Genomic DNA, 12,536 nt, shown 5'->3' with positions numbered 1-12,536 from the left:
GTGCAATTATATTTAATTATCTCCCTTTAATACATAAACAATTTCCATGAATAGCTACACACGAGCAGATGAAGCTAGTAAACAATATAGACATCATGAATTCTCAAACTTTAATTTAATTCCAACTTCACATATTATTAAAATCATAACTGTTAGTTATAAACACAGTAAACATCTTAATTATTTTCTATAAAACAATATGTAACAGAGCACGAACGAGCATATGACAGCAACAGCTGCTGTATGTAAATGACCGAGTTGTGTGCGAGTTGACGTCACGGCAAGGAAGAAGGAAAGAAAAAGAATATACAAAAAGAAAAACACAACCCGGAGAAGGACAGAAGTAAATGTGTTACACACATGGGCCGATAGTGACAGGAAAAGACGTGCCCTAAACATGGTCAGTCAAAGACAAAGTATCATGTGATTGATATGGCAGAGACTTGTTTAGCAAATTGGAATATGAGAAGACAAGCGTTATTCTGGAAAGTACCTGTAAATAAATGTCTGTTGTTTCAACTGAAAAAAAAGTTAGTCAAATTCTTTCCTTGTCTTTTTTCCTTGTGACTGTCTGCATACAATATGTGGGTCCCGAGGTTTACATGTAACAACTACATTAAAAATAAACATCATAGCTACTACTGATATACATAAAAAACATCATAACGATTCAAACCTCTATTAAATCATAACTGTAGGCAATAAACAATAGTCAAATCATAATTGCTTTTAATAAGCCCAATGAAATAATTATTGCAAAAATAATCGCTACTGTTCATTATAAGCATTATAATTAGTTGTCACAAATTCTGTGAACATCATAAAAAAAAGTTGTCATAAATGGTTTATGATATAACAAAAGGAAATCTCACCTCTGGTGCCATCCAATAGGGCGTACCAACAGATGTCCTCCGAGGAGCCATGGTGCTCTTAAGCAGGCCAGACACACCTGTAATACAAAAAAAAAAAAAATAGATGTAATTATATAGACGCGTACATTAAAAGTATATTCAAAATGAAACACTTCAGAAATCAAGGCTGCATCACCAGGGAAATGGTTTTCTTTCAAAAACAACTTCATAGCTCAGAAAAGGTGAAAGGTCAAAGAAGAATGAGGGGGGAGGGCGGATACCTGTGCCAATCTTGCCCCATTTCTTAATTTTGATGGCTTCTTTTAATTTTCTCAAAAGTGAAGCATAATAAGGTCCTGCAATAGACTATTCCAATTTTTTAATTTTGTTTCTTTATCACCGTCAACAGTAATAGACAAAGAGTAATAACAGTAGGAGTCATAAATCCGGCATAAAATAAGAGTTTGAGAATATGAGTGCCGTTCAATAAGTAATACCTCTGAACCACTTCTCATAGCAATAGAGCAACAAAACTTGGCACGTTTGTTAGTCTTTCCTTGCATAGGAACCAATGAAGAGCTACACATTTCTACCATTGTTTAATGCAGTTCTGGAGACTGTTTTTATGGAACACCTCAAGGCTGCATCATCCAACCACAGAAATCAAGGCTGCATCACCAGAGAAATGGTTTTCTTTCAAAAACAACTTCATGGCTCAGAAAAGGTGAAATGTCAGGAGAATGGGGAGGGGGGATACCTGTGCCAATCTTCTTGATTTTGATGGCTTCTTTTAATTTTCTCAAAAGTGAAGCATAATAAGGTCTTGTAATTGTGGTACCCTTTTGCCAGGAAATCTGTCACTACTCCATCCTGGTCTCAGAAGATTTTAAGCATAACATTCTTATGCACCGTTGCCTTCTTTGGAAGTGGAAAGTTCAAGTGCTCCCATTGCACTGACTTTACTTTCGTTTCTGAATCATAGTGATAGACCCAGGTTTCATCCGGTGTAATCAGTCCTTTCAAAAACTGACTCCTCCTCTTGGCACATTTCTAAATTCATCCTCGAGCACTTGTGTAATGTTATTGTAGGCGCTCTCATTCCATTCTTCCTCTCATCTGTGCCAGACAAATAAAACAAATACTTTGAACTCACATTTTTTTAGACATTTTTATTTCCTTCTGTGTTTTCCATTATACATAGCAAGTTTTGACAGAGCTGTCACCGGCTAGCGAGAATTCATTGTCGTCTGCTCTCTTCTGTCCACTGTTCATGCCGTTATGTCTCTGCCCCTCCAATCTCTCTGCCTTACTCCTCCTGCTGTTATCTCCACGTAATGTCACCAGTCCTGCTACCTCCTACTGCTCCTCTCTCTATTTCACTGCAGTGACTGCTGTCTATGCAACGTTGTAGCACATTACGGTACACTTGATGCATTCTCATTTCTGGAAAGGTTTTATCAATCTGGGAATCCATCTGACAGACATCTTATGCATATGCAAATGGTTAAGGAATGATAGTTTTCACAGACCCTGTACTAATCTTGACTTCTTGGCCTATTTGGCAAATAATCATGTGTCGATCTTTCAAAATGGCAGCTTCAATTTGACTAACAGATGCCTGATCATGCCCCCTACAAAGATTAAAATCAAGATATAGTAATAATAAACCTTATGCCTATAATCCTTATTTTGATTAAAATCCACTACATAATTTTCATTCTAGAAAATGTCTAGAATTTAAATGGTCTTAAGAAGAAATTAAAATTCAGTGAATCTTGTTTAATGATTATCAATCAAATTGTGACCATATAATTAATTATTAAAATCTCTTTAAAATACTAAAATAAACCCTGAAATTTGGTGACTATTTATTATTTGATGTATTAAAATTTCACAAAAATCAGTGGCTGACAGAACAAAAGCATGCTACCCCTCCGTGAAGTAAATAAAGGGTTCCGTTCAAAATTCTGTCCAAATTGCCGAGTTCAACAGAAACATTCCCAAGTTCGACAAGATACACCTGAAGAAGGTCGGAGATTACATCGATCGAAACGTGAAAATCACACTCAAGATGAGAACAGTAGTCCGATGAATCCAAATAATACGAAAAATCAGTGGTATCTTCTTTTTTCTTTAAAAGAGAGTCACCACTTATCCAGGCCCAAAGGACACTTAAGGATAAGAGTTACTGGATGTAAAGTGACAGCGTACTAATCGTTAATGGCGTAGATTGAGTAAAATTTGGATTATTTAAGAGGACAGCTCAACAAGAACTTGTTTAGATTTGACTTGAAGACTGCCATATTGTAATTGGCCAGGAAGCAGTCCAGTGGAACAGTGTTCCATAGGCGGGCAGCTCTAGGTAAAAGCTTTATTTATGGAACCTGCATTTAGAATCAAGCATAGATAGAGAGTGGGGGAAATTGTTGATAGTGATTGTGGCTAGTTGAGTGTTTTTTGTGAAAGTTTGGCAAGGGAGGGCCATAGATTGGAGTTCCGACGAGGACTTGCCATGAAAATAATGATACAACGAATTATTAATTTCTATAAAATAATGAATTTTCACAAAGGGCTTTTCCATCCCCTTTTTACTTTCTTTGCATAAAACTAAATTAAACTAAATATAGCAGCATTAGAACCCATTAGGCCTAGGAATTGTGCTCCAAAATCTATAATGATCGGTTAATTATTTTAAGATTGAATCACATGCATACAAATATATAAACATATACACATACCTATGGAGATACAGTTGAAAAATTAAATTATACTACTCCTCCTCCTCCTCCTCCTCCTCCTCCTCCTACTACTACTACTACTACTACTACTACTACTACTACTACTAAACAGGTCCTGGATATGATCTTAAACTATATCCGATGGTGAGGTCCCAGCTTGCAGGCTTTAGGGAGTGTGGAGCCACCCTTTAATTGCCATTGCTCCCTGGTCCACTCTGACCCGAAGTGGTAGTACCTGTTAGGGTCCCAACTATGGGTTGAATAGAAACCGAGTGAAAAAAACAAATATATTCTATTAAAAAATTGTCCTTCAAAATCACTGGATTCGGCATTAAATAACCTGAAAAGGGTAGATATGCCGTAAAATAAAAACAGCCAACCAACCAACCACTAAACAATTTTTAATTAACTACACAAAGATTTTGTGTACAAATAACAATAAGTCACATATACACATTTCACAGGAACTTTGATAAAGAGGTGATGACTCGAAATATTAGGAATGCCCTGGTCTACATTCTGTCAATTGAAGAAAATATACTAAGTGTTATCGGTGCCAAAAATCATATGTTGTCTTACTGTTTCCTTTTATCTTTTCTTTTAGTTCAATTTTCCCGGTGTTCACACTTTTTTTCCAAGCATTGTTACAGCCTTATGAAATATAAAATCTCTAAAATTAATAGGATTCGTTTTGAAACAGACATGAGCAACATGACAATGTCTTTAATTAATATATTTTAATCATGAATAACATATAGAATAATTTCGGGTCAAGATCAAAGTGTAGTATCTGTTCTTCAGATGCTGCACTTCGATTTCTTGTTCTCTGTCAGTGGAGGAGAAATCCTTCACGACTGAGACAATTTCTATTTTTGTTCCTTTTCTCCACGTTAAAAAACGACCCTGGTGTCTAACTGTCCCGTGGGGAGACATTGTAAATAAGATGTTAAATGATAAAAATATATGCAAGAACTCCATGTTTTTGAATTTATTTTCAAAATGAGGATTAGTTGTTTGGAACAGTTGAACAATTATTCTTAAAACGTTTTAGACGAATCAGAAGCAGCTTACCAAAGTCAACGAGTTTGATGGTTCCATCATTTGTCATCAGAATATTATGTCCTTTGATGTCTCGATGAATGTAATGGTTTGTATGCATGTAGTTGATGGCCTGAAAAGAGAGACAATAAACGATTAGAAAAAAAGAATGAATCACCATGGCTCAGGGAGGCGAGGATGGCTAGCTGGTTAACAAGACAGACTGACAACCTGGGTGTGACAAGTTGAAATTTCACAAAAACGTTTTCACTAAGTATGTTGGCAACTAAATATGTTGGCAACCTTCACGTCGCCCCTTCAATATCTTTCTAGAAAGAATTCTAACTAGCAAAGACATAGGAAAAGCCAAAGACAACAATTGAATCATCTGATTTTTGAATATTATTATTATTATTATGATGATGATGATGATGATCGTCCATCACTTGCAAAGATGAGTGTGATCATTTAGTTGTTTTGTGGGTCTGGAGATGGCTCATCAGTCCAGATCAAGCTCTGAAGTATCTCTTACACGTAGGACAGATGTGGGATAATTCTGTAGCAGAAGTGCTGACTACTTTTTGTTAAATTTTTTTCAAATAGCATGTTTCCTCTTGCATTCCTGCAAAGTCTGCAAATTCAACAATTGTGGCTTGCAATATGCCAAGAACATCTGTTTGGAGCTAGATTTTTCCCATAAGTTGGAATACAAACCAATATGTTTCAAGAACAAGCTGTCCTTGGAGCGCTTTCACTGTCCTCCTACGATTCTTTTTTTTCTTTGACTAACTCACTGTAAAGGAGCTGTTTTGAAACCTCACATGCTCCATATTGTAACAGAGCATAGACGTGCGTAAGGCAGAATCAGCAGCAAGAGCTAACATATGCAAATAACCGATCCATGTGTGAGGTGACGTCACAGCAAAGAAACAAAGGAAAGAAAAAATTATAAAAAAGAAAGACGTGGCCAAGAAGGGCAGAGAGAGAGAGAGAGAGAGAGAGAGAGAGAGAGAGAGAGAGAGAGAGAGAGAGAGAGAGATAGGCGTGTTACACATCAACAAAGAGCAACAGGAAAAGACGCTTCCTAAACATGGCAAGATAAAGACAGAGTACCACGTGTTCGACACGGCAGAGTCTTGTTAAGCATATTGGAGTACAAGAAGACTTTTGAACAAGAAACAAGACGTTATTCTGGAAAGTATCTATAAATGAATGTCTGTTGTTTTAACTGAAAAAAGATTGAGTCGAATTCTTTCCTTATCTTTATTTCCTTGCGACTGTCTGCATACAACGTATGGGTCCTGAATGTTGGCATGTAACGACTATGTTACACTATGGGACCGATTAGATTTGAACTTGGCACACCCAGGTCGCAAGTCTACGTTGTTATCTACTAAGCCACAGTTACCTCCTTATATTTGCTAGGTTCTCCTGATTGTCAACGTGCAGTTATAGCAAATAGATTGTTTTATGTAAAAAGACGATGTATTTGTTTAATCTAAAAAAAATGTTGTTGTGTTCTCAATCAGCTCAAAATATGAATAAATAAGAAATAAGAAGGCTGGAAAAGAAACGTTTCAATACAAATGCATTTGTTCACGAAACAAAACATCTATAATATAAATCTCACCTGTCTGTTTAAATGTATGTATGTATGTATGTATGTATGTATGTATGTATGCATGTATGTATGTATGTGTCAGATCATGTCATATGCTACTGGTACCATGTAACCCAGTACTACCTGCCTCATGGTCGGGTTACCGGCGACTAAACTGTTTCCCCTGCCAGACTTGTTTGGTGAGGAGGGTGGCTAGTCTCCCTGAAGGATTAAAAACAAGACTTTCCAAAGGGCGAATGAACCCTTTTTCAGAGTCAACGACCAACTAGCACTGTATGTGTTTGTGTGTATGTACGTGTGTGTTGGGGTGGAGAGGGCTCCCATAAGCCGTGGTGAAGGCAACCTTTCTAGGAGAAGCAAATCTCTGATTTAAAAAACCATAAAGCAGGAGACCAGTACCCGCATTAAGCTGGTCTGCAGTTTAACTTATTGCTGGCTATCTTGCTCTTGCTTGTTGCTTGATCTCAACATTTTGAACGGAGAGAGACTTAGATGTCGTACAAAGCTAAGACTTTGTAACATCATCTGTGTATAGATACTCCTCAGGCATTTGTCTATAAAAATGGTCCTGTGGTGATGGAAAGTTGTGACGCATGGAGGCTTGAAATTGATCTCAATGACCGTCTTCAGTGCCATGCCTGCTGAGCATGTGAATTCACCAGTAGGACTAAAAAAAGTCCTTTTTGGGCTCATAGACTTTAAGTGTCTGAGGGAGTGGCACTCGTCTGACATGACATTGCAATCATCATTATGTATGTATGTATGTATGTATGTATGTCTAAAACTTACGACAGAGGCGACAGATTTTCACGAAATCAGTATCGTTTTGAAGTTTGACCTTTCGGACAACAAATATAAAAAAAATTAGCAAAAACATTGATTCTTTCACTCTCAACTAGGCATTTTTGTACAGGGAGTGGGGAGGGTCGCTTATTTCGTCAATATTTTCGAAAGTCATCCCCTCTTTTCGATTAACTAACCTTAACTAACGGCACTCAGGTTAGTTATTTATAAAAAGAAGTATTTGTTAAACTAAATTCAAAACAATTATCGAATCAAAACAATAAAAAAAATATCAAATAATAGTTAATTAATAAAATGCACTTTTGAAAATCAATATGCAGTTTAGTTGACTTTACGATTTGAATAAGCAGAATGAATTTTGCCCACTGTTTTGTGGACCTTTTTAAGATTTAAGAAAATAACTAAAATGGTACATGGCGTAATGTATCATTTTAGCTATTTTCTTAGCTTTCGAAACGTTGAATCATTTGGTTTTCTTTCTCAACTCATAAGATCGGATTTTATTCTCATAAAAAGTATATATATATATATATATATACACAGACACAGACACACACACACACACACACACACATATAATATATATATGACTGTTGTACAGACGGTCGGGTTTCAATCCTGGCTTGAGGTAGTTGCCTGTCTAGCCGCACTAATGAGCTATGAAACAGCGAAACAGTACTGTATGTGGATGACTATAATGCTCCTCATCTTGAGTTGAGCATATTGAGAAGTGACACACGAATTACCATTAGCATATAAGCGACGCTCTTTGTATAAACAAATCGAGCGGAGGTATTTCGAACGATATCAAAACATCGTTAAACTCACTACTCGCTCAGCAGCCGCCAATAGCGTAATGATTAGGAGCCTTGACTGTCGTACAGACGGTCGGGTTTCAATCCTGGCTTGAGGTATTTGCCTGTCTAGCCGCACTGATGAGCTTTGAAACAGCGAAACAGTACTGTATGTGGATGACTATATATATATACTGTATGTGGATGACTATATATATATACTGTATGTGGATGACTATATATATATATATATATATATATATATATATATATATATATATATATAAATAACATATGTATTAAATACGTTTGAAGCCAAAAACAACGCATTATTACAAACTAGACAGACATTTATTTTGTTTGAAATTCATAAATATATTTCGAAGCAAAGCTTCATCTTCAGTATGTTTTTCTTTTTTTTTTTTGCCATGTTGTTGTTGGAGCAGAGAATCAGCAAGTAGAATTCCGTGTGTTGTTTTGCGGTAGTTTTTTTTAAATCTCGGAACTGTTAGAAATTTGTTTTTTTCTTTTTGTATATTGATATTCATATTAAAAACCCTTTTTTGTATTTATTTAAAAAGAAAATACAACTTATATATGGGTCGAGGAATTGCATTCACTTACAAAAGATCCAGCTAATTTGCATATTCTTTTAAACGTTCATTTTAATTAATTCCCTATTAGTTTTTTCGGTTTTCTCATGGGATGATCATCTTTAGTTAATTATTACGTGTAATTATATTCGTGTGGATGTTCTACATGATTTATACTTGCGTAATATTTGCGTAAAAGCTTATAGTAAACACAAAACTCTTTCTACTTTGTATGCGTATATATTTTTTTGTTTTTAAAAATTTTGCTTACTGAACTCCTCTGTCAGCTTTTGGCCTTCAAACATGAAACTTAATATATAGGGTATTCGAACCCATGCGAAACTTTATATTTGGATTTTAGCCGGGGGAAAATCGGTGCAAATGTATGAAACTTAAAAAAATGAAATTTGCCAGGTGAAGATCGAATGACGAATATGCATGCATAACGTAATATCTCATGTTTTAATTTTTTGCTTTGCAGCAAACATGTCTTCATAGTACAGTCATTAACATCAACGGAAAAGTAAATCGTAAGCTAAACGTTTTGGTTTTGATTCTCGGCGCATGAGTCATTTTTGTTTTACTTTTTTTAAATCATTCCTATACATTAGGTCTAATATAATCTATATATTAATAGGATAACGTGTGTTTTATCTATTTTGTGTGTCACGCTTACATCAGAGTGACTGTCGTGTAATTGTTATGGATTTCTGTTTCTTGTAATAAATAATTTTACCAAGAATTCTTTACAAGTTTTGTCTTCAGTTTCGATTATAGCTGATAACACTCTAATCATTAATTTTTTTATAAATGATTTTACCAAGAATTCTTCATGAGTTTTGGTTCCGGTTTCGATTATAGCTGATGGCACTTAAGTCGTCTATTATTTTATAAATAATTTTACCAAGAATTCTTCATAAGTTTTGATTTCAGTTTCAATTATAGTTGAAGGAACTCAAGTTATATATACATATATATATATATTCATAAGCTTTAGTTTCGGTTCCGATTCAAGTTGATGCACCCAAATCATATGGATATATATTTTCACTTTTGAAATCGCAACTTTATAATATGTAAAAATCTATAATAATATATACGAAATCTGCAAGAATTAAAATATCATATTTAAGCGTACTTTATGGCCGGGCTATGCTGAGCGTCCCTGCTAGCCTAGATAAATATTTTGCAGTTTGAACAAAAAAGCTACAATAATATCAAAGCGTCTCCATTTACACTGAACATCTACAGCATGCCAACATCAATATGTTACATATGAATGAGTCTCCTGTAGAATTTTCACAGTTTCCGCTAGTATGAAAATAAATACAAAATCTGCATTAATCAAAATGTCATATTTTAGTGTATTTTGCCACCGGGCAATGCCGGGCGACCTGATAGTATATAATAAAGTCATATTCTTGTCTGTCCGTTCACAATTTGATTCATATATATATATACAAATGTACACTGTTTCACAAATAGATATTTATACTAAAACGGAATTTTATGTACTTTTATTCCTGCATGATATATACTCTTATTCAAAAAGATTCAACGTTTAAGAAGTTATCTCATTTGCATATTACATTAAAAATAATCTGTTATAACAATTAGCTTTAAATTGTTAATGGAAATTCGCTATATAATTGTCTTAAGTATTCTTTTTTTTTTTTTTTTTACAAAGGCATCACCACATTATCAAGGCCCAGAGGCCACTCAAGGATAAGGGTTAAAGAGTGTACAGTAGAAATTGGTCAATATAGTAATCATTAGTAATGAAAATTTGGTAAATTTAATAACTTATATGGAACGGCTCATCAAGAACTTATTTACTTTAGACTTGAACACAACCATATTGTAGTCAGCCGGAAAGCAGGAAAACGGAAGACAATTCCACAGGCGTGCAGTTCTAAGAAAGAAGCTTTGTTCATTGAATCTACGTTTAGGTTTAGGCATAGATAAAGAGTGGGGGAAATTATTGATAGTGTTTACAGCTAGACGAGTGTTTCTTGTGAAAGTTTGGCGAGGGGGGACCAAAGATTGAAGCTCAGTTGAACACTTTCCATGAAAATAACGATACATCAGAGACAAACTCGCAACATCTCTTCTGTGAGATAGAGGTTGCAAGGAGGAGAAAAGGACATCTCCTACGAGGCTACGAAGTCTATTTTGAACTCTATCAAGGCAGGACAAGTCCTTTCTAGCAGCTCCTGCCCAGATGTGGCAACAGTATTCCATCCTTGGACGTACCTGGCTCTTATATAGGTAGAGAATAGCATCAGCAGTGAGATATCTACTGGATCGATAGAAAGATCCCACCATTTTTCCAGCGGCCTTGGCAACAGATTTGATATACGTGTTCCATTTAAGATCAGGAATAATGGTCAAGCCCAGAAGCTTGTCAAAACTTGAGGCCTCCTGAAGACGAGAGCCATTCATTTCAATTGATGACAAATGTGGATTAGAATGTTGATGATGTAAAGAGAGAAGCTTGGTTTTAGATGCATTAAAAGTAACCAGCCACTCCTTTCCCCATTGTACTACGTGCTCAAGATCAGAGGAGAGAGAATTGGAGAGAACTTGGTCGTTTACTGTCTTAGATGTGGTACCATAAATGGTAGTGTCGTCAGCATAAATGTCTACAAATGATGTAAGGATATGATTTGGAAGATCATTAATGTATATCTATAAAAGTGAACGTGTCTGTCTGTCTGTCTGTCAGTGTGTCTGTGTGTCTGTCTGTCTGTGTACATTTCCCTACGCAATGACTCTGTCAATTTTTAGTCTATAGACTCGAAATTTGAAATACCGGGTACTGAGATTTGGGAAAATCGATGTGACGGGTGTCAGCCAGAAATGTGGCTGTTAAGGGGTCAAATTTCAACGATTTGACCTTTAAGAACTCTACCAAACTCCTCCGACAATTTTGGGTCTAGACACTTGAAATTTTAGATATAGGTTCCTTGAACCTGGATCTAACTTAATAAAGTGATTTGAGCCCGAAACTATAAATTTTAAGGGGTCATAATAGGGGTCAAAGTTTTTAAAAATTAACCATTTTTTTTGTGTTTTTGCTTTTTTTGCACAGCATACACCTCCAAACACCCGAACAACGCCGGGCACCCCTGATAGTATTATATAAAGTTGATTTATTTAATTTATTTTTAATTTAGTTTAATTTAATTTAATTTTAATTATTAGTATAACCAACATCAGCTGCGTTTAAAAACGGAAGTAAGTTTTCATTTCACGTATGAGTTATATACCTTTAAGCTATGAAATTTTATTCCCTGTTTGAAATTCATGCATGAAGATGGCTATGTTTTATGCTTCAAAAAAATGCTAACCAGGATATATATATATATATATATATATATATATATATATAGTAGTAAGTTATAAACTATATATGACAATTAAGCTACACAGAATATTGATGAAACGTGCAATATTCTGTGTAGCTTAATTGCCATATATTTATAACTTACTATATATATATATATATATATATATATATATATATATATATATATATATATATATTAGTGATGGGACAATTTCAATATTTTTCTGATTCTGATATAATTATCGATTCCGTTCTAAATTTCCGATTTCGATACAATTACCGATTCTGATTCGAATTCTTTATAAATCTCTAAATACTAAACTATAAAAGTGTTATTTTGTCCCGATACTGTAAAAACAAATCTTAAATGTGCATATATTTTCTCAGACGTAAAAACACACTTGTGAGGGGATGAGCTAAAGATTTTAGTCTTAAATCAATAAATATTTATTGTTTTATTATTACTTAAAGTAATGGAAAACGTTTCTTAAACCAAAATCAAATAAAAACAGATAATTGAAGGAATTGGTTTTGGCATCGAAAAATAGGTGTAAATTTTTCCGATTCTGAAACCACAAAAATCTCCGATTTTTCCGATTACTAATTCCAATTCCGATTAATCGTCCCAACACTAATATATATATATATATATATATATATATATATATATATATATATATATATATATATATATATATATATATATATATATATATGTGTGTGTGTGGAAACTCTCGGTCCTCTGTGT

The 12,536-nt window shown here is 34.6% G+C and overlaps 1 protein-coding gene across 1 annotated transcript in view; it reads right to left on the bottom strand.

Annotated features, from left to right (window-relative positions):
* The window catches only part of LOC145241445 (uncharacterized), a 571,697-nt gene that overhangs the window by 299,653 nt on the left and 259,508 nt on the right, over nt 1–12,536 (bottom strand). Inside the window, exons 5-6 of the mRNA XM_080104406.1 lie at nt 4,661–4,760; nt 873–949 (exon numbers count right to left, since the gene is read on the bottom strand). Coding sequence (XP_079960532.1) covers nt 873–949; nt 4,661–4,760 — 177 coding nt within the window. The remainder of the gene's footprint in view (nt 1–872; nt 950–4,660; nt 4,761–12,536) is intronic.

This window comes from Euprymna scolopes, chromosome 20, assembly GCF_053919585.1.
Source record: "Euprymna scolopes isolate OS-2025 chromosome 20, ASM5391958v1, whole genome shotgun sequence".
Lineage (NCBI taxonomy): Eukaryota > Metazoa > Mollusca > Cephalopoda > Sepiida > Sepiolidae > Euprymna > Euprymna scolopes.
This window is presented reverse-complemented; position numbering and strand designations above follow the sequence as displayed.